Genomic DNA, 26,586 nt, shown 5'->3' with positions numbered 1-26,586 from the left:
CTTCCCCTATTACGCTCTTCCAGGCTGCAGCCATCACCCCCAAGACCGACTCGCCACATTTTTGTGTTTGTTTCCTTCATGGCAATGACCTGTGTGCGTGGCTTCCTCGTGCATATATTGGCTGACAATGACGCCGCTGTGCAAAAGCTCATAACGCAATCGAAATGAATTCGCAGGTTATGCCGTGAACGGTGACGGGAGTGACAGCTTTTCAGGGAACACGAAAAGAGAGAGAGGGGAGCTATCTGATGTTTCCCTCTCGACCGACGGTGATGACGTAACGTGGCGCTGCTCCTAGTTTTTTGGTCGCCGCTCGAGCGATCACCTTCAAGTTGATCGCGACTGTACGCGCTACTGAAGATGGACGTAGAAAGAAGCAGACACAAAAAGACAGCGCTGTCTCTGTGTGTCCGTTTCTTTCTACGTCCTCGTTAAGTCGCGCTTACACATTCTGTCATTGAGTTAGTAAGCGAATGTTTACACGTTTATACGGCCGATAAATCTACTATCCTTACTTCCTACAACTATCTACTGATTTGCTATCGCAGTCAGTGCTTCGACTTTCGTGCGGAACTGCGAATTTTTTCTCTCCGCCCGTTCGTCCGTTACGACCGCGCAATGTTGGATAAATGAACCTGACGACACGTTAGGCGTACGTTACACACAAACACGGTTTCCCAGGTCTTACTGGTGCTCCTCGTAGTAAAAATAAATAAATAGTTTGTGCAAGGTAAAAGAGCATCCATCGCTGGGTCCGAGCCCCCGCAGCCTATGTGATGTCTGAGATGCTTACACGCTTACAATAATTTGCGATGCCACGAAACTTGAAGGGACGTGAAGACTAGTTAGCAGCAAAAAAAAAAAAAAAAAAAGCAAAATATTCAGCGCCTATATCCATCGCGGGATACACTTGCTCTTAGGTGTACAATTGCATGATTGTTGCTTAGTGGTTTTACGCGACCAGCCTTATTCGTGCCTGGAGTGTTCTTTTGATGTGTAGTTCTAACACCACTTAGAAAAAAACAAAATCACCGTGCGTCTCAGGTGAATTGTATCACTTTGGAACTTCGATTCTCTGTTACCGAAGGTAAGCGAAAGCAGACCACGGGTGACATCGCATTCGCCAGACGCAGGACGTCGTAGAAGTGTTTTGCCGGCGGTTTTTACGTGCACCATTTACTGCCACGTCACCCGCTTAACGCAAGGTGGCTGCCATTATTTAGTTTAATGAAGGTCATTACATTTTGAGCCTTGAAGTAATTCGAAATTTTCGACAATACTTTCATGCACGTAGCAACGGAAAGACAGCTTTCTGCTTAAACTCTGTGTCTTTACGCTTGCTACGCAAAAAAAAAAAAAAAAAAAAAGGAACAAGCGTGTGAATAAACCTGGGGACCATACTAACGCGCTGTCGCTTATAGTGAGAACCATTGTTTACTTTGTGACTGTTTCCGACTTTATGCCTTGCAAGCTCACAAGCTACAATTCGTAGATTTAAATATGTGGTGTAAGGTAGTTACTTAAAAAGATAATTAGTGTAGTTACGTTAATTATTCCATTAGGCGTTTTGATTCCTCGTAGAACTAATGGTCACCCCCATAGAGTGATTTAACTCAAGGGCTAGAATGTGTGCTATTTGGCACAGGCAAGATTTAAAAATTAGGTGCAGCTAAAAAAAAAAAGAACAAAACCCCTAAATTATCAGTTCACCGCAGTCAGCGCGTTATTTCGTAGTTTACAATCGACTGAAATCGCCAGAATCGAAGCGCCGTGACCCAAGTTTCAATGCGTGCCGTCGACCGCCAATCCTGTAACGATATCGATATCGAACCACGATATCGATATCGTGGTTCGATATCGTGGCCCATAGAAGTGAAGTAGGTGGGTTACCCGGGAAGCCGAGCTGGACCCAGGTGTACTCGGAGTCGTTCTCATTGTAGCAGTTCTTCACGTTCAGCTTCTTGTTGAGGTCCCTCATCTCTGTCGTGATGTCGTGGATGTTCGCGAAGAAGTAGAAGTACGGCTGCACGAAGAAACACCAAGCGAAAAAAAAAATATGGTGATCCAACGCACATGTGGGAGTCTTATGTGAAGCGAAGCTTAGGGAAGCAGTTAAATAAACGAGCTACAATTTAAAGGCGATGCGCACAGTCGTGTTGGCCAACACGTGTATACGCATTCGAGGCTTTGTGTTGCAGTGGAACATACACATTCTGGAGGATTAGCCGAGAATGAAGACACATATAGAGGAGACACAGCGAATCGCTTAATCTGAGAAAATCAAGTAAATCGAACAACCGCTGCATATAAGGCGCTATTAAGAGATCGGTGCGCTACAGAGATGCCTCTGAGCGAAGAAGTTCTGGTCAGGTTTTATTTAGGTGTTTATATTCTTTTTTTTTTTTTGTTACGTAGAATAGAGGTGCGCTTAACCGCATTGCTCCCACTGGCGAAAAAGTAAAAATCCGGTTGGAGCGATGAACGAAAGAAGAAAAATAAAGAAATAAAAAAAACAAGGAATTGAATAAAGAAAGAAAAAAGAATGAAAGCACACGCGAGAAGAAACGTAAAGTTTTCATTTTACGAAGTGCCCGTGTCTTTTGCTAGCGAGCCACCGTGTAGTAACGGAAGGCATGGATATGGCTCAACTTAGCTGGGCTGTGGAGTTGGCCGTCTGCTATCTGGCTAATAGGACTTTCCCCGAATAAAGAAAAGCAGTTCGCACCGCTCACTTCCTTGAATTTGATTCCTTGACTGACGTTTGAAAGCTAAAAAAAAAAAGAGAAAACAGCAGGACAGTGTTGAAATTGATCGTGTAGAACTCGAAAACTGAGCGGCCGTGCATCCATGCGAGTGCGGTAATGTAACGTGCCATTAATTTATCCACTCACCTGCGCATACTGTACGTCGGAATATATATATATATATATATATATATATATATATATATATATATATATATATATATATATATATATATATATATATATATATATATACCACAATCACAATCTTTACCACGTGATCGGCCGCCCACACAGGCCACCAGTCTGTCCTTTCGAACTTCCCACACTTCACACACACATGCATTCCCAAACTTTGACAGTGCTAATGCTAACGCATTAAAATGCGTGCCCAGCCCGCCTAACTCCAACTGGCCGCTCTACGAAGGAGGGGATGGTTGACGACGACAATAACAACAACAACGGAGGCACTGTAAACGCAACTGCCAACCTCGTCATTGTTGCTCACGTAGGCGTACATGGCCACTCGAACAGGGAGGTTCCTCTGGTTGACCGAGGTGTCCATAAATTCGTGCTCCTGCGGTAGAATGAAGTAATAAAAACCAAGTATGAAGTAATACATACGGTACCGTAACGCAAGATCCGTGCCTCATTTCATTATTCTTCTATCTCCCGCGGACTGAAAGGATGCGCTGCATTTTCAGCGCGAACTCTCCGGAAGCAAGCAGGCTCGTTCGCGCCTATAGAGACCGCGGCGTTGCGCCCGGTATTTTATCAACGAGGGCTAGGCTTTTCACGACCCGAATACTTTTTCAGGACTTTGGGTCAACGTGCCGCGTTCGAGCCAACGGAGAGCCACATCCGTAGCCTCGTGTATGTGCATGCCACGTGGGTTAAAGCCGACCGACGTGAAGCGTTTTTTTTTGTTTGCAAGCTAAATCGCTGCTCACGTGCCGAGACTGCGTTCAGTGTATCCTGACGCTGAACTATATCTCTACGATGAAAAAAAAATATGTGGAGCACTGTGACACCGGAAACACGAGATGTTTCAAAGCCGCTTTGAAGCTGAGATTTACGCGTGTGTGTTTGCGAACAATTTATAACGTTTAGCGTGTTGGCCTAGCAAATACTGGCCGCCGGCTGAGTCGGCCGCACAATCGAAACTCACGTCGATGTGCCTGCTTACCGCAAGGAAGCTGTAGGTGATCACGGCCCGGGTGAGGTTGGCGTATCCCACTGGCATTGCCGTGGTTACCAGCTCGAAGGTGTGCACGGGCATTCCACGGACCTCTTGCTGCTCAAAATCAATCAATCAATCAATCAATCAATCAATCAATCAATCAATCAATCAATCAATCAATCAATCAATCAATCAATCAATCAATCAATCAATCAATCAATCAATCAATCAATCCGTCAACCAATTAATCAATCAACTAGTCAACCAATTAATCAATCAACCAGTCAAACAATAAAATAAATTAACTAGTCAAACAATAAAAATAAATTAACTAGTCTGACAATTAACCAATCAATCAACTAGTGAAACAAATAATAAATCATTTAGCTAATCAACCAATTAACTAGTCAAACAATTAATTGATCAATTGACTAGCCAAACAATCATTCAATCAATTGACTACCCACTCAATTAAGCAATTTACTACTCAATCAATAAATTAGCTAGTCAATCAATTAATCAAATGCATTTATACTATTGATTCTAATTGTGATTTCTGTGATTTTAGCCGTTTCTAATAACGTGATGCTGTTCAATGCATAGTTATCTTTTAATTCACTTATTAACACGAAGATTTCCCCTCAGTATTGTGACGCTGAGACCTCAGTCTGTCTTTTTTTTTTTGTAATGTACTTTTCCAGATTTCCAAGAACAAAATTAATACCGAATCACTCGATGAATCAATTGGTCAATGACCTCATAGGGGCTATCGCAAGAATGACGACGTACTTAAAATTTTTTATGTTTTTCCCATTTCCTACAAGGACTACACATGCGCTAGAGACCTGACGGCTATCTAGGACACCAGATTGTGTACACTTCCGCCTTAGTGGATTACTCACGATGCCGAGGTAGCTTGCATTGCTCAGGGCGTTGTAGGTCGGCAGTATCGTGTCCAACATGCTGACCTCGTTTCTGTCCGGAAATACGATGGCCGGTTCCACGTTGTCCCTCGCTTCCACTTTGCACCCGACCAAGCCGCTGCTGTCGACGTAGTTGTAGACGTGACCTGCGAGTTTCAGTTTAGCGGCAACCAGTGATGCAACGCGCACTGTGCCTAACTGGCTCAGTTATTGGCTGAGCACGCTGACTGTTCGCCTTGCCTCACCTTAGTTTTTTTTGTAAGAAGGTAAAAGCAACGAGTGCAACCCTTCTCAGGTGAAAGCTCCAAGCCTTGCCTTCTTAAATGTGTTGACACGGCCGTTGAAGCCTTTTGAAGTCGTGCGCGGACTTAGACACGTGTCACTCCCGAAGTCCATATGCAAATATTGTCTGCATATACGGGGAGCCGTGCGGTTTGCGGTAACGAATAGGCGAGACCAACGAGCACTAGGTTGAACAAGGTATCGCTAAGTACATCCTCCAGAATCTCGGCATCAACTACGAGTCGATGCAAAGCATTAAAGTAGACATTTCTCACGATCAGAGGCGCCATCTCAAAATTAATCCACTCCCTAAAAACATGCACCCCGAATTCCACAAGGAAAGGAGGGCCGAGCGGTCCAAAGCCCTACATCAGAAATTCCACTCCTTCAAAGACGTAGTCTATGTCGACGCAGCAGAATACATAGAACGCAACTGCATGTCCCTTGCAGTGGTGGACTCCTCAGGTCAAATACGCGCTGGTGGTTCAATTCGCACCAGAAGCTCCGAAACAGCGGAAGAGGCGGCTATCGCTCTGGCAATAGCCTCCACACATTGTCATTACATTATTAGCGATTCCAGAGCAGCAGTACGCAATCTTGCGAAAGGTCGGGTCTCGGCTCCCGTAAAACACATAATAGACACAAACCAACACCCACGACCAATCCAGATCATTTGGGCACCAGCACACTCCTCCCTACCTGGCAACGATGCCGCCCACACCGCCGCTCGAGGACTCGCCAACCGAGCACCCGGACGGCTCACGCTAGGGTCAGGGAGGGATCGCATGGTCCGTTACCAGGAAATAACTCAGCACTACAGGTTAGCCCGGGCAGAGTACCCGCCAGCACACAAATCGCTTAACAAGCGACAAGAAGTAGCTTGGAGACGACTTCAGACGAACACCTACCCCAACCCCGTAGCCTATCACTACTACTACCCGGACCTAATACATGTAATACCTAATACATGTAAGCATTGTAAGCAAAAAGCGGATCTATTCCATATTATGTGGTCGTGCCCAGCCGAAAATCACACAAATCACGAAATAAGTAGTACTGAGCAGTGGGAGGCCGTGTTGCTCAGCTCCGACCCTGACCTGCAGGCCAAGGTCATCGAGAGAGCTGAAGAAGCCGCCCGGGCCCAGGGGCTCGTGGCTGCCTAACAACAAGGTCATCCGTCAATACCTTGTTTTGAAATAAAGTCTTTACTCACTCACTCACTCTGCCTTGCGGTACACCGCGACTGGTATAGCTAGACAGCGTTGATTCATCTTCAGTCGAAATAAAGATCTTCCATTCAAATAGCTAAGTATCCAGCGAGAGACGTGTCCACCAATCCCTACAGCTTGTAAGGCGTCCAGAAATTGCGTGATGATTTTGCACTACAAATATCCGCGGACTTCATAGTGTGCAAGCCCGAGCACCCAAAACTTTTCTTGGTCTTCCGAAAACTACGTCATCGATTGTGGCAGTGGCCATTGCCAGGTATTCTCCTTGGACAGTCTATATTACGACAGATGTCCTGAGAGCTCACACCCGACACCTTACTCAGACTCCCTCACGCCATCTTTTCTGCTTGCCTGCAAGGAATGAAGCCACATTAAACTTTTGCCAGAAGTATCGTAAGACATCAGTTCTACTTGCCCACACAATTCACGCCTGCGACACAATTAGGAGCCCCTTGTGGTGTCTGCACCGGCCGCAAAAAGAAAGCTGGAGCGCCGTTGCAAGCTTTGAAGCAAGCAACTTTGGAATGCATTTACAACGTCCGCAGATTCCGCCAACATGTCTACAGAGATGGTTCGGTAAAACTCAACAGCTCTACTACTGCAGTCATCATCTCGGCGAAATTTGCAGAAATCAAGTTAAAGACTTCATGTGTTACCACCTCGACGGGTGCAGAACTTGCAGCACTCTGCGCTGCACTTGATTTCATTGATCGGGAACCACCGCAACAATGGACAGTGTTTAGTGAATCCAAGGCGTCCCTTCAGTTTCAGCCTCAGCAATTCGGCAAATAACAAAGAAGGGGAAAGCTCCACTTCACGTAATATTCCAAGATGTGAGTTGGATATGAAAGACTTAAAAACAGTTCACCAACGATTACGGTACTCCCTAATGCGAAATTTGAGCACAGCCGTATATACGAGTTTTCGCGATATATTGGCTGGCGCGGACAATCTGTCTCGTGCGTCACGTTCCAAACGGAACGAGGCGTGGCGTGACTGCCTCGCTAATCGGGAGATCGCGAGAGGACGCGTGTGAGTGACGCGTGGGAACGTTTCACAGAAGCCGCCGCAGACAGACCTCCGCTCATGCAGCGCTTTGTTTAAATACAGACGACGCGCGCTATCCCGGCGCCATCTCGTAGCCATCGTTGCCGCAAAGCTTCTTGTGCGCGGCACTACGCTTTTCTTCTCACGCTTTCGCCATGCCCTCCTCCTCCACTTTCCTCCTCGCGCTCTCTTCGATCTCGCCGCTTTTTTCACTCCCACTCTGCGCTCCACGTTCACTCTCGCGTTTCGCTGTGCTCGTTCGCTCAGTTACGAGGTAGGACGCCGACGCTCGTCGCAGGAACGGGCGCCTAAGAGATGCGTCCTAAAAGAAAAAGAGTTGTTATGACCTTATGTCCCTAGTCGTTGTGACGTCTGCCGGTGTCCTTCGCAAGAACATTGCGCATTGATGAAGAATGAAAGACTTAACTGCACACAATATTGGGTCAGCTATAAGCGTCACTCCTTCCCAGTAAGGCAACGCTGCAACTTTTTTCCCCGTTCGGTTCAAGTGACACTTACCGTTGGCGAAATCGTAGATCTTTTGCATGCTGATAAGGAGCGCGTGCTCGTCTTTGCTGGCCGACTGCCAGTCTACACCGGTGACGCTGAGAAGGTTGTCTCTATCGTTGCGAATTACCTGCGAGATAAGGAGCGAAGCTTAGATATTATGTTACATATCATTATGAATATTACCAAATCGTTGGATGACACGACTGGTAGTTTATGCATTCTGATAGTTCCGCATGGCTTCCGTACCATTATTTTCGCGGGAATCGCACTCCGTTACAGATCGAATCGTAAGTTCCTGGAAAAGATATTCCTCGAAACCGCAAAATGTACACGTTGCTATAGGCTGACTGTGGCTGAGGGTCGACTCCGTTTGCCTCGGAAAGTCGTGCACATGATGTCATCCTTGAAGAGATTCTCCGTCTTTACCATAACGTATCAGTAACATTGTCGTGACAGGTGATACCATAAGTTGTCGTCGGCTATAAAGTCGATTGCAAACGAAATATGCAGTGGCAAGCGCATCGCTCTGCAACTAAAAAAAGATATTTATATGGATGCACCAGGGAACAGACTCAATTCGTTTAGTGGCATCACAGCAGAGGCGAACTTCTTTCAATAGCGGAGTCTCTGGGGGTGCGATCTCCTGCAGTGCGGAGGCACATGGGATCGATGTAGTGCCGTTTCGCGGTCGCGACCCGGGCTAAATCTTTGAATTCTCGGCCTGTGGTAGTGTGCGAATAAATCAAGATTTCGAATAAGGAATCGAATATTGTGACACTCGACTTAAAACTTCAAATCGAACAGTTACAATTCGCAAATACGAATATCTTTCGAATAGTTTTCGAATACTCAGAATCGTCAACTGTGCCGAATCAAGCAATGTTCAAGCGGTACAGTTCGTCCCCGCCGTCATAGCGGGCCTTAAAATATGATAAAAATACGTAGTGGAGAATGGCTACGTTTCTCGGGGAGTCTCGGGTTTTCTTCGAAGCTAGAATCATTCTATCCCTCCGAAGAATCATGGGTATGCGCACAAACTACATATTTGTTACTGATGATTCGTTTGTGCTTTCAATAAGCATGGCTTCATAAACACGCAGTGAAACCGAAACTTGCGAGAACTTGCTAACGTTAATAATACAAGGATGTGAACGTCGCTTTACAATAACTGTGAAAACGGCTACTCATTATTCGAAAACTATTGGAAAAAACATTCGATAAACGATTCGATTAGCTTATGGCAACTATTAACTTCTTATTCGATTCGGTCTTGGGAAATTAACGTTCTCACAACCGTATGTAGTTGTCGAGTACAAGTGCGCGAATAGAGAGAGAGAGAGAGAGAGAGAGAGAGAGAGAGAGAGAGAGATAGAGAGAGAGAGAGAGATTGCGTCGTTACTTACTTCCAAGTGGGCCAGGTAATGCATGGAGCCCAGCACCGTCGGATTCGAGAAAGCCATTTCGACGTGAAATTCGAGGTCCAGGTTCGAAAAATTGGGCGGAGGCGGTAGATCCTTGGCCAGCCGTTTGCATCCTTTACCTGCGGGGATCTAAAAAAGAAAAAGCTCGTTGTAAACAATGACATTAGGCGATGAGTCGAATTAAGCGGACGTTGCTGAGGATACAGAGACAGGGAAGTTAGCAGAAAAAAACGTACATTTTGCTACCCTGCCGGGGGAAAAAAAAGGAAAATGAATTTAAAAGGGTATTAAGGGAGAAATAGGAGCATCGAAACGGGAATCGTCGCACAAAATTGAAGCTGCACAATCGCTATCGCAGCCTGTCTCCGCATGAATTTTGATCATCGGGATTTTGTTACATTTAATTTCCACCTAAACATTGCCTCCACGGTCGGGAATCGAACCCGGGACCTCGTGCTCAGCAGCAGAATGCCACGGCTACTGACCCACCACGATGAGTGGATGGACTTGCACTTTTTTTTCTCTCGCAGTTGTCTTCAGCTATAAGCAGATCTTTTTTCTGCGTGCGAATTTAAAAAGAACAAAAAAATACCCGTTCACTGACGGCACGTTTGTGCTGATAATAAAGGGTAATAATGCTAGAAACGACGTTATTCGTATCTCTAGGTGACGCCAGTAGCTGCATCGAATCCAGTGTGTGGACTCACGAGCGCGTGGTATTTCCAAAGTCCCTCGAAGAGCGAAGTAGACGCTTGTTGCTTGTCCACAATATGAATGCGAACGGTAGGCGCTGACCTATTCGCGCGGCGTGAGTTAGCTAAAAGCCGTTGAGGGATTAAAAGGAAGCTTTAGCTCGAGTGCTCCTATCTAAATACATGTAAAAGGAGAATTCGTTTTTCTCGGCAACCACTGCACCAAATTTGACGAGGTTTGTTGCATTTAAAAGAAAAACTTAAAATCTAGTGACTGTTGGTTTCGAATGTTTGAGTTAGGTCGTCAATCTTTTATTAATAATTGGAGAAAATCAAAAATTTTCAGAAAACGAAACTATCAAGTTTACAACTCTGTAACTCAACCACTAAAGATTATAATACAATTCTGTGAATTGCATCTAAAAGTACATCCATAGCGGACAAAATTGATATGTTACACATGAATATAAAAAAAATTTAATCATAGGGAAATACAACTTTTGTAAAATCGTTGTAACCAACGTAACAAATTCATGTAAAATGTAAAATGACATATTGAATTTGTTCGCTTTGAATGATGTAATGGATGCCGTTTACAGAACCGCGATATCAGTTCTTGATGCATAGCTATCAATTTGTAAACTTCGTGCTTCTATTTTTTTCAAACGGTCAAATATTTGAAAATCGTTTTAGGAAAATTCAAGCCCTAAATCGAAATTCCGCTTCCAACAGTCACTAGAATTTAACTTTCTCTTTCAAATGCAACAAATTTCATCAAAATCGGTCCAGGGGTTCTCATAAAAACGTTTTTGCGTTTTACATGTATTTGAATAGGCCGCGTCGGAGTTGGGCCCGAGCTAAAGCTTCCTCTTAAAGGTTTTCACTGGGCTCTTGGGCCGCGCATAATATCAACATAGCCGGCTGTGATTAGGGTGTTGCGCGGTTGAAACTGCTTTGTATGTTGCGAATTCGCATGTGTGTATATACCACATGTGATTGGCACTCCCCTTGTTTCCTCCCGTCCTTCCTTGTTTGCGCCAAAGCGATCATATTTATGGTGTACTCGGCCGTCAAAACTTTCTAGATTATTTTTTAATTAACACAGGCCTAGATTCAAGGTTTTGAACGGGCCCATTGGAACACGAACACGTATATAATCGCGTCCTACTCTCTATCCCCTTCTTCGCTCTCCGTATTCCTCTATTTCTTTTCTTCCCTTCCCCCCCCTCCCCCCCTCAGAGTCGAGTAGCCGGCTGGAGGACTACTACCTCAAGCCGACCTCTCTGCATTTCCTCTAATAAATTATCTCCTCATTTTTTCATTATTATCCGATTTTCATCCGTTTTATCGACCTCCTTGGTGGCATGAAATCAGAGTTCATAGCCCCGGGCAAAACATACATTCAAAGCGTTTGACCCAAATTCTAAGTTAGCCCAGACGATAGAGCGGCAGACCCCGGAAAGGCTTTGGTCCCGATTCTGAATCCCGAATCGGGACGAGTTTTTTTTTCTTCAACTGCAAATATTTCTTTTTCAGAAACCCGTATGGGTTTCCTTTGTAGCTTAGTGCTACAGTTGGGTGTACGTCAGTTTTTCCTTCATTTTGTGATCTAAGTTTAGCGTAGCAGTGTCAAGGGGCAGTCTGAGTCAGCTGGCCTCGTGTATGTGCTATGCTGGTCTTCGTCAAAGCTTTAAACCCCTTCTGTCATTTGATGTTCCTAAACGAGTAGTCGATCAGTGATAAAACAACGAAGTTCTCCCGCTTAATATCGGCAGTGGGAAAGCGCTTGCCTTCAGGACGCCGTCTTCGTCGTCATGATAGGGCTGCACCATCATGACGTCGACCGTTTGAGGTCCCGAGGCGATTCTGAGTGGCAGCGACTTCATGGTGCCGTAACCCATGTCCCACTTGTCATCTGGAAAATGGGAACAAATTTAAATGAAATTCTGGTGTTCTATGCACCAAACCACGTGATCCGATTGACTGTGAGACACGTCGTAGCTCGGGGAGTCCGGAATAATTTTGACCACCTGGGGAAGATCTTTAACGTGTACTTTATGCGCGGCGTATGGCCGTCTTTTTGCATTTCGGCCCTCATCGAAATGCCGCCGAGATTTGATTCCGCGACTTTGTACTTAGCAGCGCTACCTCATAGCTGCTTAGCCACCATGGCGGATGAAAAAATGGGAAGGTAGAAATGTGTTCTGCATAAAAAGGCTTTTCGAAATGAATAACAGAAAGCTTTATTAGATGACGATGCTGTAGCAAGCAGCGTAAGCAACGACGACCACGTCGTGCATTCGGAAAATACAAGGCGACGCCTGAGCCCGTTTGCAATTTCGAGAGAGGAGGAGAGGATGCTAGAGGATGAGGAGGAATTTCGAGAAATTTCTCGGATGCGTGGCGCTAGAGAAGAAAGCCGAGAAAGATAAAAGTACTCAGAGGAAAATAGAAATGATGCCTAGTAACGCAGCAAATTGGGGAAATTTACTTTAGAACCTCGCTATAACGAAGTTGAAGGGGAAGACGTAATTGCTTGTTTATACTCAGTGCTTCGTTAAAATGATCGTTTGCGGCCAGCATTGGTTTGCTGTTGGGTGGAAGCGGGTAACGAACACCAGGTAAGTCAAAGACTATTCAACAGCACGTCGTACCGCCGAACGACTGCGTTACAAGATCAAGTAAACGCACGCGCTATTTTATTTTTTCGCCATAAACGCACACTGATAGATTGTGTAGGCGATTTATGTTTAACGCACAAGCTGCATCTCCAAGAAGGCCATGTTTGTAGGTCACTTTTCTTCTTTAAAACGAGACCTTAAACGTATGGGCCCCTAGGGGAATAAAACAACACAATTACTTAGTTAAATCTGTTCACTATGACCTGTTTCGTTATAATTAGGTTTGACTGTTACATTGCTTCGAATAAACACGCCGTTTCATAGCGCAAAAAGAAGAAAGGATACAAAAAACGACTACGTAACGGGACAGAGACCACAAAGGGGGAGCTCTGGGAGGTGTGCATTCGGAAGTCACTTTCTTCATATTTTTCGAGTTAAAAACAACACGTTTACCCTAAACGAGGAATGAGTCTTTGAAACGATTAGCAATGAGCTAACAACTCCAGACTCAGTGTGCAGCCAACGTTTCGACAAGGTGACCTGTGGCAACAAGTGACCCTGACGAAGACAAAAATCGCTCTTCGAAACGTTGTCATCAGGCTGAGGCCTGATGAGAACGGTCATTTAGAGATAATTCTGTTCTACCGGACGTTCTCCACCCTCTCTTTCTTTTTTTTCTCGCGCATTTGCTTTCTTCAATATTACCACAATTACCTCTTCCTCATCGTAGGGTGGCAAACCACAAGCCTCTCTCCCTGCTAACCTCCCTGCCTTTCCCATATAATTTCTCTCTTGTTTACCCACTGGTGATCACCTAAAAGGAAGCAAGGAGTGATTTAAAATTGGTGATTCACATCGAGGCCAGAATGGGTCGCACCGCACCAGACAAGTCATCGTACATCAAATGTTCCGAGTCGTTAGGCTCTAGTAAAGTGTGCTTCCATGCCTTTTCATTTTTTTTTCACGGCAGACCGTACATCTTGAACAGAGGTTACATGCGCACCAGTATTTATCGAACAGCGATCGGTGATCGATTGATGGAACAGCTACGGTGAATTGTAGTCAGAGGTGACGGGCTCATATACCTGTACAACGATATGAACTGAAAAAAACAACGTCGGTGTGTATTTTTTGCTGTATAATGCAAAAAATGGAGGTTCAAACCGCAGGCAGAACTGGTTAACATTGCTCGAGTGGACACATTCGACAATACAGGACCAATTTGTGATACGTCACCGCTGTCTACAGTTTCTCTGGTTATCGCGGGTCACGGTGTCGTCTTGGAGGACGGAACTGCGATTGGCAGGTCAGCTACTGAAGTAGAACAAAACGTTGAACGAGTTGGTACGTGAGAAGTTTCTTGTAGATTCTAGCGCGCACAATCGACAAGGACACACACATAAGGGGATACAGTAAGGGATACGCGGACACAAGCAGTACAAGAATAGCAGTCAGTTACCGAACTTAGCTACCGAACTTAGCTACCGAACTTAGCTACCGGACTTAGCTACCGAACTTAGCTACCGAACTTAGCTACCGAACTTAGCTACCGAACTTAGCTACCGAACTTAGCCACCGAACTTAGCCACCGAACTTAGCCACCGAACTTAACTTAGCTACCGGACTTAGCTACCGAACTTAGCTATCGAACTTAGCTATCGAACTTAGCTATCGAACTTAGCTATCGAACTTAGCTACCGAACTTAGCTACCGAACTTAGCTACCGAGACAGACGTGCTCACGGCAGATTTAAGTAATGAACGTATGGTACCTGCAAACCAGAATCGCGTCGGCTCGCTGTCACCAGGGTAGCAGATCGCCCACTGCTGACTTTTGATTCCACGGATGGGCTCAGCTGGACCTTGGTAGTACTGAAACAAAATAACATCTCATGGATTGAGGACACTAGCTGGTCTTCCCCTTGGAACTGTAATTATGTTGTTTAGTAGGTCCGGCTCTCAGCTACAGCGCGAGTTAAGGGGTTAATTGGTTCGAGATCTTAAGGAGTCAAAGCAGCAAGAGCAAATTTAAGAACACAGAAACGTACGTAAAAGTGACACCCCGGACGATGGTGTGGCGGCTGAGTTTTATTGCTGAGAAACCAGCGTTTATAGGCAAAGAATATCGGCGTGGCAAGCATGCAAATGCACAGCATCAATATAGTATGACACGGTAGTCTATTGGTGATGACCGTCTAGACTGTAACTGTCATCGTATGTTACAGATACGGTATGGTAGAGGTGGGATGCCATGCCATAGTCGTTGTGCTGGTGGTGCTCACCACACGGATGTGCTTTGCCCATGAATGTCGGCTGGTCAGCTATAAAGCCGTTAGTTTAGCTCTTCTTTACGCTCTTGTTTAGTTTATGTTCTTGAGTCTTTTGTAGTTACTGTTTTGCTGCCTTAGTATTGAATTGAATCGAATTGAATTTGTTTGCGTGTTGAATGGAGGAACGCCCAAACCAAAAGCGAAAACTAAATCACTCTGCAAAAGTACCCCCTCCCCCCGTCCCCATTACGAAGGATAGAGTAGGAGGAACCAGGAATACATCTACTAACAACGCAAACATTAGGCGAGCACTAAAAATATAAAAAAGGACATGCCAGAATACATTTCATTATCGAAATTTAAGGCATTAACGATTCTTCCATACGGTCTTTATTGGAGAAAAATAACCGGGAAATACAGGACATCACAGAAGTTCATAAATGAAATTCTACGTAAGTGTCGCGGCTGCACCTTGGCGCAAAGAAAAAAGGCCAGAGTTCGACCACCTGCGTGTGACGCCGATGAGAAAGTTACATATTCCTTAAACCCATGATAAACATAATTCTTGCATCGAATTCTTTTAACTTTCGTTTTCCTCTTAACCGATTTTTCATGATAGTGTGGATTGCTCCTCTGAAAGGGAATCCAGTATGCTACGAAAGATTTCATGCACAGTAACATTACAAGCCATTAAATGGCTGGGCCTATTCCCTTTGCGATGCTTGCGCATTACAATAATCGGAAGTGTGACTGCAGTATAAGTGCGCCGTGAACATTGCCTTAATGCATGTCACTGAGAACAAAATATTGAATCTCAAAACTGATTTTGGTCATTTCGTTATAATATGGAAGGTTAATTTGTGTCTGCCTCGCGTGAGTGCTATAATGTCGCTATTCCATTGCCAGGCGTTGTGCCCCTTCCGGTGGCAGCTGGCAGCCTGCTCCTCGCTTTCCTTTCCTGTTAAATGCATATGTGTGTTCAAAACAAATAATAAAATTAATAATTCCATTGGCTGTTCGCTTGAAATGCAAACTTTCGCTCTCGTGCAGTTTATTTGGGACACATTCACATGCACTAATTGTATTGGGGCACACAACTAAAGGCACAAGATGATCGATCGATCGATCGATCGATCAACGAATCAAAACTATTTATTCTACGGTGTATCGATCAATCGATCGATCAGTCAAAACTATTTATGCTACAGTTTATTGATCGATCGATCAATCAAAACTGTTTATTCTACAGTGCATGTACAATTTGAGGAGAACGGACTAAAAGCCAGAAGAAGAAAAGCTCATAAATCGAAAGCAGTCGTTATACGGTTAAAGGCTGTAACAAGAAAGCAGACCATAATTGGTGTACCATGGCTTGCATGTGGCAACAAAGCTGGAAAGAGTAAGAAATAAAAGGAGGATTCAAGATTTGTCACTGACTTTGATGCACCCTGTGGTGTAAACTTGTGTACATTGTGTGGTAGCGCTGCGCTTCCTCGAAATACAACTGAACTACAGGTGACTGTTCGGTAATTTTGTCACGTACCCTGCATCGATTGGGACTTTATGGGAACTCCGCGTTAGCGCTCTTCGCCCTGTATTCACTTATTTTTTTGGTTGAAAATTGTATGTATTTTTTGTGTCAGTTACAGCCGGCTTATCTCTGTTAGTACTGTCTCTGTCATGTCTACGCGTTTGTTTTTGTTTTAGCCGGCCAATTTTTTCTTTAATAATGTTCGTCTAAGAGAGAAGTAGTAGCGGGCATCACCCATGATGCCGACTTCTTCTGCGCCCGCATTAAAACAAAGGCAGTCGAAAAATTATCTGAGGTTTTTCTTTTGACAAGCAAATGACCTAGGGAACAGCATTGAATGACCTACCAATCCCTTTCCTTGGCTGGCCCAGCCACTGGCGAAGAGCGCGGAGGGGCCCAGAATGGTGAAGTTCAGACGCCTGGTGTTCCATTCGAATAGGAGCGCCTTGACTGGTCCCGGTGGATTCTGCATGTCCACGACTTGACATGTGCGTTCTGCAAAGAAAAAAGGAAAAAATTGACAGCGCGATTTATTTCCCGGGAACGTGGCTCCAGCAACAGAAGGGCAAGGCGGGATTGCACAACTTCCAGCAATCACGATCAACGGAGAGCGACAGTGCGTAGCTTGAACGATCCGCCTGAACAAAAGATATTGGTGACAAAGAGATAGTTGCACCCAAACCGTCTCCTTCCAGTGAAGGAAGCAAACGCGTTCTACCACTTAGTACGTGTTCTCGCAAGGGCTTGCAAAGCGGACCGCTGCATTCTTCTACTGGAAGCTGACCTCCTCTACAATGCAAAGGCCAGATAAAGGATCGCCGGCTGCGTGACACCTGATACCACGAAACACTTCTTGAGTTAATACGTAACACAAGCCTTGCAACCCACATACCAGGTGCTTTCTTTTTTTGGCTGCCCGAAATTAATAAGAGAAAAAAAAATGCCTGTGGTAGATAGCGCAATTCTAACCGTTGAGCTAAATTATTCGTTGAGGCGGCCACTACGTCCACGAGAAATCGAAATGCTTAAGTACATAATTAGCATACTTACACTCATTAACTTTTAATTTATATTGCATTACCGCACTAACTACAATTTACGAGTTGGAGCCGGTGAGCACTTAAGGTCTGTCCGCTTGGAATAAATTCTCAGAACTACACCAGTTTCGTGATAATAATATACGAAGGGTCCAATGAAATGCATTGGCGTTGCAGTTACTTTTTGTAATTCGATGTATAACACATTATGTTTCCCTAAATAAGTGGAACAACAGTGCATTTCGTCGCGGTAAGAAAATAACTAGAGAAAATTTAACGAGTTGAAAACTGTTGAACGTGATGCTTTCGAATGTGATGCACGATCTGGGGGACATTGGAGATACTGCAATTATGCAAGTCATTAAGAAAGTTATGATCTGGTCTAATTAGCTAATTAACTATAACAGGAAATTCACCAGTGTGCGCAAGATTGCGTACATATTGCAATGTGAGCTAACAAAAACGCCGTAGGTCCCATTGTCGTACCTCCTACCCTTAATTTTTGAAACCATTTCGGTCCGCGTTAGCTGGGACACGTGGCGTACAAAAAAAAAAAGGTTATGCCTGAAGGCAAACATTCATCGCAATGAAATAAAATATAAAGAAATTGCCATAGTTTCTTTGTCGCTTACTCTTGTAGACAAACAGTTCCCTTGTGCGTGAAATGTAGTAGAGGTTGATGTCTTCTCCGCCGGCTTGCTTGAACCTGAGGAAGCCCTCCTTCGCTATCGTGTCGTAGTACTCGATCAGGTAAAACGTCGCTTTCTGTGGAAAGATTTAAAAAAAGAACCAACAAAGAACAGGGTGTGCTCAAGTTAAAAAAAAGTGACTGACATAATTAAGAGAAAATGCGACATCTACCCAATCGTAGCAATTGCTACAAAGGAAACCCATATCGGTTCCTCGAAAGAAAAGGCCTCGCAGTTGAAGAAAAATACGTCCTGGTCCGGGACTCGAACCCGGGACCGCCTCCTTTCCGGGGCAGCCGCTCCACCATCTGAGCTAACGAGGCGGCTAGCAGATGGCAGGGCGAAGTCGAATTTGTCAACAACTCGAAGCAAAGGGAAGACCGACGTAATAGTTCCGCGGAAGTCTGCAAGGTTTTGCCTAAACCCGCAAGGTTTTGCCTAATAGTTATGCGGAACCTTGCGGCTTTCCGCAGAACTTTTAGGCAAAACCTTGCGAAACCTCCCTGCAATAATGCCTTCTTGGCGCCGTAGGCAATCCTAATAAATACTTAAAAAATCCGACGATATCCAAGCACCTCTTACGAGTTGTGAATGCGAAAGCATTAACGTCCAAAATTGAACGCCGCCGAGCGGCCTCTTTGAGTTTTGCTCTGCGCGTGTTTTCTAGTTCTTACGTAGAGTTTGTTATCAAATTTTGCGGTTAAATTATTGCGGGTTATTATTTTTTTTAGTTTCTACGTTAGCATGGTTGGCTGTGGACCGGAATCATTTGGACTATCGTGCTGAGAAATCAAGTATCTCTCTCCCTCTCGCGCCTGCAGGACTTGGTGGCCGGCCGGCGCGCGCAGCAGCTAAGTCCAGTGTTGGTGAGAGAGAGAGACAGAGAGAGAGAGATACGGACCGCGCGCCGGCTTCCGAGAGCGAGAGGGAGGTTGACGTGGCGTTGCGGCGATGCCCTCTCCCCTCACGCGACACCTGGCGCGCTATTGCTGTAGCAGGTGTTCAGTTCGCCCGCTCTGCTCCTTCGAGGAGCGATAGTCACGTGGCGTCGCAGCCGGTGCGAATTTAGGCGCCGTTGCACTGCTGCAGACGCCGTTTTTTTTTCGCTAAGTGGGCCATTTGATGCTTTCGCATCAGTAAATGAAATAGCTGCAACGAGCTTAGCGGGTCCTGAAACCCTACGGGATGTTATGAGCGTCCTCTTTGGAACGGGGCGGTGGGTTGCCTCACCCAGCTCTTGCTGGTATACTGCCTGATGTCCTACCTAGGTGGCGTGAGACGTTTAGCGCCCTCTATCAATGGGCGTTCGCTCGGCGCTGCGTGAAAGTATGGGCAGCGCAGTAGAAGAACAATTGAATCTCTTTAAAGCAAATGCATTTATTAATTTGCATTTTCCTGATATCTGAAAACAACGTACCAGTGAAGCTGCTACATTGTAAACCGTTCACACACCAGTGGACGAAAAAACAACTGGCCGCAGGTGTCCATAAGAATGAAAATCGATCTACAACTCGCCCCTTTACACCTGTGAGTGTAATGATGTGAGTTGTAGACTAGAAAGCACCCTTAAGGGTGTAAATTGGTTTGCAGTGACGGGAAAGTAATACGATTTTATTTTCCTGAGCTGCTCGGTTGTTTACGTAGGACCACAACTTCCAACCGTGCAAGGAAGTCGCACGTGATTCCACTTAGTGGGCATTACGCCATTAAGAGTGTACAGGTGGAAAACAAAGTGGATGTCGCTTTAGACTTCGGAAGAACTTCACTTTGGCCTAGTTGGTATTTACTGCATATCATACTGACCGCAAAAAAGACGGGGACAGAGGGAGAGACAGAGCCCGTGCTATTTGTGTTCTCTCCCTCTGTCCCCGTCTTTTTTGCGGTCAATATGATATGTTAGACTTCGGAGCAGCTGTTAACGTGCTAGTGCGAACACAGCGCGCCGACAGCGCTTTTAATGAGAGTTTGAACCAGTTGCAGTCACGCAGTGGAAAATATTGTCTCACCTCCCTGGTATCGCTGATTTCTGCTGTCAGTTTCCATCCGTTTCTGTAATTCTTCAGAAGGTTTGGAAAGGGCTTGGCTGAAAAAGAAAGGAAGAAAGAAAGAAAGGAAGGAAGGAACAAGAAATGGTTAGAAATCTGAAGAAAACAAAAGGAGGAATCGGGCGTAGACTCATGGGCACTAGTTGGGAAGCCGAGAACGCGCGTTTTACAGAGGAACGTAACCTGTTGACCTACAAAACAGAAACTGTAATAGAAAATAACACCTCCCTTATATTTATCTTGCGACCAAAATGCAGCACATTTGATTGATGTTGAGGTACATCGGAGTTATTTTTCTATCAGTCTCGTTTCTCCTCGTCCTAAAGCTCTGGGCCGGTGGGCTTAAAAATAATTTGTATTTTGATGCGAAAGCTTCAAATGGCTCACTGAGCGAAAATGCCGGCGTCTGTAGCGGCGAAAGGGCACCTAAATTCCCATTGGCTGCGACGTCATGGCACGAGCGCGCCTCGACGGAGCGGAGCGGGCGAAAGAAAACACCTGCTGCCGCAGTAGCGCGCCAGGTGCTGCGTGAGGGGAGAGGGCACCGCCGCGACGCCACGTCACGTTACCCTCTCTCTGGGAAGCTTCTGTTATTCGCGCGTTTCTTGTCCGCGCAAGCTCTCGCCTGCGTCCTTAACTGCGCCTCGCTAAGGCCAAATCAAAACGCGCCGAGCGTCTCAACGCGCTCGCTTGCCCGCGAGGAGTTCATAACTCGGAAGGACCGCTCAGCGCCGTTCAGTTCGACATTAATGCCTTCGCATTCTCAACCCGTAAGAAATGCTTTGGTATCCTCGGATTGTTATTAATGACTCGCAACGCGAGGGGAATTTCAGGTATAAAAAGCGGGTATTGTAGGAAGGACCACGTGCGATGGACCTCCCGATGTGTCAGGCTTGAAGAACTTGTACGGATTTAGACGCTAAAAGCGAAATAACTTCAGTTAGACATTTCAGCGAGTAACCTTGATAGGCTAGCATTAGTTTCCAATAATTAGAAGTGAACGGCAAGTTTGACACGAATTCATAAAAACAGTGTGAGCAATGATTTAAAATCAGTGTGAGAAAGGTGCCTTTAATTGAACTGAATCAGTGTACATTATCCGTATTAAAGCCACCGAATATGTCAAGTTCAATGGAGCGAATTTATAGCGTGCTTTTTTTCCCCTTCAATGCACTTCATGCGGTTTGTGTATGCCAAAACCAGCCGAGTCATTTTCTGGTCGTCCACTAATCGCGGATGGCCAATCCCGTTAACAAGGTGGGTGGAGTGTCACCCTGACCATTGGTGAAACGCGGAAAGGAATACAGTTGGAATACAGTTGTTACGTCACCTCGAACCAGAATAGTGGCCCCCGGTTAGCAAGCACTCAACGCTGTAGACCTTATGCAAAGGTGTCGCCACCTGTCGATGTCGCACCGCAACTATAGGTCGCATTGCCGTGTCGATGACCGCGCCGGTCACGAACGCATGCGGGCGTCACACGTAGAGAGAGAGAGAGAGAGAAGGAAGGAAAGGCAGGGAGGTTAACCAGACTGAGCCCAGTTTGCTACCCTACACGTGGGGAGGGGAATGGAGAGTGAAAGAGAGATAACATGAGTCTATACCGCACTGTCACACGTAGGAGTGGTTTTTGCAAGTAAGCTCTGTGCTACGCAGTTCTGTTCCTGTATTTGAATTCAGACCTATAAACTGGCATTTCGCTGTTCAGTCGAGACGAAGATTCGGGTTGAGTCCGCACTTCACGAAATGCAATTGAATTCGGAGTCTTAGCTGAAAATTTTAAACAAACTCCGGCACCTTACGTGCCAAAAATACGGTACGATTACGAGGCAGGCCGAAATGGGGGACTCCGGATTAATTTTGACCAGCTGGGATTCTTCATGTAATTCCCGGTGCGCGATCGTGCTTGCAAGTCGCCCCCATCGAAATGCGGCTATAGTGGGATACAGCTTAAAAACACGGCATTTGGCAGCCAAGGCACACGGATCGCACAAGGTTGTTACTCCACCAGCCAATCACAGAAGCAGACAAAATCGTAGTCATGCGACCATTTCAACATGGCGTCGCACTTGACACCTCCGGAGCGCCTGCTGTTCCTGAAGAGCTTTTTTCATCGGTGGAAGCGATGGTGTGTGCGACAGACATTGACAAAGCGTACGGAGTCTGAGCATTTCACTCTTCAAAAGTCCGCGGCACACCTCATTTCACTGCTGACCCCGTTTTACTCATGAAACTTCACTGCCAACTGAAGTGAAACTTGGCAATAAATAGTTGCAGCGAAGCAAGCGTTTTATCTTAGTTCAATAAGGAATTACGCTTTCACCGCTCCACTATAATAGACGAGCAAAAACTTACAAAATTACGCGAATAGAAGTTTATTTTTTGTGGTTACCGCCTTATTTAGGTAACAGGGAAAGTTTGAAGTGCGAACTATTTGCAGCCTCGCGGAGGAACGGTGGCTGGCTGCTATGAGGGCGTGGGCGGGGCTTCACTGCATACTTGAGTTGTATCCGACCGTAGTGGCAGATCAACTATCCACATTTAAGCCCACCATGTGTTCATTAGCGCGTAACTTTCCTTACGTTCATTTGTGGGGTTTCGCGGGACCGCTAGCTCGGTTTTTCGGCGAGTAAAACGGCGAGTAAATGCCAGAGAAAGAAAGCAAGGAAAGGAAAATCAGGGTGGTCACCCAGACGAGCATCCGGTTTGCTACCCCACACTGGGGCAAGGGAAAGGGCGAATAGAAGGAGGAAAAGAGGGAGAGAGTGCGCACTGAGTACACGAGGGAGAATGCACGGGGCACCATAAGCGCTTTCTCAAACCGGTTCACTTCAAGTACGCTACTAGTGCACGAATCGCCTTTCTTTTGTACCAGCGAAGGATGTGTCCTCGGTCCGGGTATCCTGGACTCGGAGAATGGTCTCGAGTCCAGTCGGTTTAAAGTTGTCCCGAGAGAGAGAGAGAGAGAGAGAGAGAGAGAGAGAGAGAGAGAGAGAGAGAGAGAGGGGGGGGGGCCTTGTTCGTCGTAGCGAAGACCAGGTACACGCTAGGTGATCGACGCTTTCCTCGTACCTACAGGAGTCGCACATCGGATTCTCCGCCACTCCCATACTGTGCCAGAGACAGCATCAATGCTAACTGGGTCGATCTCGTAGATGGCGTATGATCAAAACTGGGCTGATCTCGGAGGCTGTGTAATCCGCGGTCGGGCGAGTCGCATGGTTTGCATGCGTGGTGGGCTCCTCGGTCACGTGATGGGGAGCAAGCGGGCGCAAGGCTAAGCGTATAAAAACCGGCACTGCCACCACTGGCAGTGCTTCGCCCGCGTGAATAAATTTCGATGACCTTAAATTTCTGTCGTCGAGATTGGTCCCGGGCTATAGAGATTCGCAATACATTGAAGATGCCTGATCTTGGGCCTCGGGTTGAAGGATGCGACAGCCGCAATACGTACATTTGATTTTCTTCTTTGGCTTTGCGTCACAGTCAGCTTGGCAGGTTGGAAGGAGAACAAGTACCGCAAGCGCCAACAGTGCGGCGACCACAAGGAAGTGCTTCATGGCCTGCGAACAGAAGGTTATGGATCAGCGATGCGTTGAATTCCGTCAGTGGCGAATGTCCGACATGACGCTGAAGCACATGAGCGACTTTTATGCTAAGTACGGCCCACAATAAAATGGCTTATTGAGTGGCACACTTCCTAAACCAGTTTCCCTCGGTAATCACTGTAATTGATGAAATCGTGTCTATTTAGCTTCCTAAAAAAAGCATGCGAATATATTTATTAACAGCCCAAAAGCTAACTTCACGTCACGCTTATTGCTTTTCATGTCACCCGTCTGTCGCGTATGCTTCACGATCTTTATTTTCGTTGCAGTCTGGGCTTCTGTATGGCGTTATGACTTATTTCCATGAAGTTTTGATATGTGGGTAACTCCTATCTCTTTTTTTTTGTAGTCTCATGTTCGGGACGTTCAACATGCCACGGTCCGTCGGCGTGAGCGAAAGTTTTCATGCCTGTTAATGCTTGCAGGCAATAATTCACTTGCGCGTGCGCTTTGACTCAGGATTCAACTCTGCTTATGAAGAAATACAGCACGACTGAGTGTACAATAAACAGATACTCGCACGTAATTGCCCTGTAATTGTGATGACTCATGAGAAAGTGCGCAATGCGTCATCCTGTCATCTTGACTTGCTTTCCAAGCAGTTCCCAGCGCCTTTGAATAAAGGTATGCAGATTTCACACATTTATCGGGAGTGCCATAATCGGTGTCTGAAAAGGATGAACCCAGTTGATAACCCACTTGACGAGCCTTGTGCGCTTTTTCACTTCCTCACCTCCCGCTGAGTTAATTCGTTTGGCGCACTCGACGTTAAGGTGTCCGACACTGCATGTAGAGAACTTCGAACAGATAATGCTGTTTTGTTGTCGGAACGATTTACAGCAGCATGTTAAGACATGAAACTGTGCACAAAGCGCTCTGACAAGTTTTGCGTGCGCGCGTTTGTTCTGATTTTTTTTTGTTGTAATTGGTTTGTTTTGGCTCCGCAATAATTTTGACCACCTGGTTTTTTGAACTTGAACCAGGTCTTGAAGTTTTGACAGTTTTTAAACAAGCCCCCCCCCCTCCCCTCTTTCCCATCGGAGTTAGAACATTTCATCTAAGTTATATTTCTTGCACTATTACTGCTGTGCATGGCCGAACCAACAGGGCAGAAAAAAAGAACGCGACGTTCTCTAAAACATATCAAATTGTTTTTAACACTTCAAAGTAATCCATGAACTAGACGCCGTAGGGGGAAGGAAGGATAATTTTGACCATGTACTTTTTTTCGCGGGCACATAAATGCAGGCTACGCGAGCGTTTTTTGTATTTTGTAGCCGTTGCAAGGCTGCAGCATGAATCGAACCCTCGACCTCAGGCTCAGCAGCGGGACGCTGTAGCCATTATTTAGGCCACCGTGGCGGACGATGGACATAGTCTCGCCTTCATTGCCGCCCAGTAAGCAATCTTGGTCAGTACGCAACATTAATCTTAATCTGGCCGGACTTACTTACGAGAATGGCCGTTGAAGCAGTAACTGCATTGTCGATTGCGACTACATTAAGCATGATGGAGAGAGAGAGAGATACATAGATATAAGGAAGGCAGGGATGTTAACCAGTCAGGAGTACGGTTGGCTACCCTACTCTGGTGGGAGGGGGAAGAGAGAGAATGGAGAGAAAGGGTCACAGACGTGTACGGACAGTACTATAGAGTCAAAGTCAAACCAGACGTTCTCAGAAAGCACAAGAGTGCCTTCGCTGCCTTCTGAGCCGATGTTCGGTGGGAACGGTTTTCTAGGCACTGTCTGCTCACTCAGAGGACGATCATCTAGTTCCTTGATTGTGTTGGACGTAAATTGTCCTTGTGCTTAAAATTGAGGGCAGTGGCACAATAAGTGGTCAATGTTCTCCTCGCATCTGCAAACATGAAAGGTCGACTACAGGGGAAGGTGGTGGATTGTGGAGGCAACAGCAGTGCCAGGACAGCTTGCTGATCACTTTCGAAGGTGTCATTGTAGCCATCTCTTTTTTTTTATGACACACTTATCCTATATACGTAGGCTTGAATCAGAATCTGTCGGAATTGTCTTCGAGGCCCATATAGCATTAAAAAAAACTTGAGGTGATAAAACTGCATTAGCACCGCTTCTGTTCGCATCGCAAAGCAATATGGAGTATCTTGGGAGAGTAAGTGGTACGCATGCGCGGTAATAATGCCGTGTCTTATAGTTCCTGCTTCACGTAGCTTTGTGTTAAGCAAATTTAAATTTTTAGTCCCAGCGTTCGTGGCCTCTGCGTCTTCTCTCTGCGTACGTCCCCGTTTGTATTTGCGCCGGTAAAACGAATCGAAAAATCGAGAACATAATTATCAACTCACCGTGTTCGTCGGCCTGATCTGTAGCAAGCGAGAGTATCCGGCTTGCCGCCTTTCCTTGGGAGGCCAAGCTACGCCCCACCGGACTCCGCTCTGAAAACGCGGCGGACGAGGTTTTTCATTCGATTGTGCTGACAAAGATAACTTGCAGCTTTCCTATGATAGCTTGATCGCATCGCTGCAGGGAAAAAGGAAAGCTATGGGCGCGCCGTGAAACAATGAGCGCCGCTGATTAGAAAATGAAACGTAAGATAAGGGGAAAAGGAAGCTCCATTATCGGCGAGATGAGACTGAATGAAAACCTGTAACCGCTCGGGGTCACGTGCTCACAAACTCGCCAATGGGGTGCATATGCTTGCGACTAGTAGCGTTCATCAATCCTAATGAACTTTAATGGAGTTCCTTGTAACTATAACAGTCCCTACTGTTTCAACCGTCTGCC

At 45.9% G+C, this 26,586-nt stretch overlaps 1 protein-coding gene across 1 annotated transcript in view; it reads right to left on the bottom strand.

The window, feature by feature from the left end:
* The window catches only part of LOC142558541 (uncharacterized), a 54,309-nt gene extending 28,005 nt beyond the window's left edge, over positions 1–26,304 (bottom strand). Inside the window, exons 1-13 of the mRNA XM_075670673.1 lie at positions 26,148–26,304; positions 23,675–23,783; positions 20,182–20,258; positions 18,119–18,251; positions 16,796–16,944; positions 14,421–14,520; positions 11,819–11,943; positions 9,319–9,465; positions 7,925–8,042; positions 4,827–4,993; positions 3,931–4,038; positions 3,235–3,321; positions 1,891–2,023 (exon numbers count right to left, since the gene is read on the bottom strand). Of these exons, the coding sequence (XP_075526788.1) occupies positions 1,891–2,023; positions 3,235–3,321; positions 3,931–4,038; positions 4,827–4,993; positions 7,925–8,042; positions 9,319–9,465; positions 11,819–11,943; positions 14,421–14,520; positions 16,796–16,944; positions 18,119–18,251; positions 20,182–20,258; positions 23,675–23,780 (1,450 nt within the window). The 5' untranslated portion in view covers positions 23,781–23,783; positions 26,148–26,304. The remainder of the gene's footprint in view (positions 1–1,890; positions 2,024–3,234; positions 3,322–3,930; positions 4,039–4,826; positions 4,994–7,924; positions 8,043–9,318; positions 9,466–11,818; positions 11,944–14,420; positions 14,521–16,795; positions 16,945–18,118; positions 18,252–20,181; positions 20,259–23,674; positions 23,784–26,147) is intronic.
* Between the last annotated feature and the right edge of the window lie 282 nt (positions 26,305–26,586).

Source organism: Dermacentor variabilis, chromosome 9 (assembly GCF_050947875.1).
Source record: "Dermacentor variabilis isolate Ectoservices chromosome 9, ASM5094787v1, whole genome shotgun sequence".
NCBI lineage: Eukaryota > Metazoa > Arthropoda > Arachnida > Ixodida > Ixodidae > Dermacentor > Dermacentor variabilis.
Note: the sequence above shows the minus strand (reverse complement) of the source record. Positions and strands in the feature narration are given on the sequence as shown.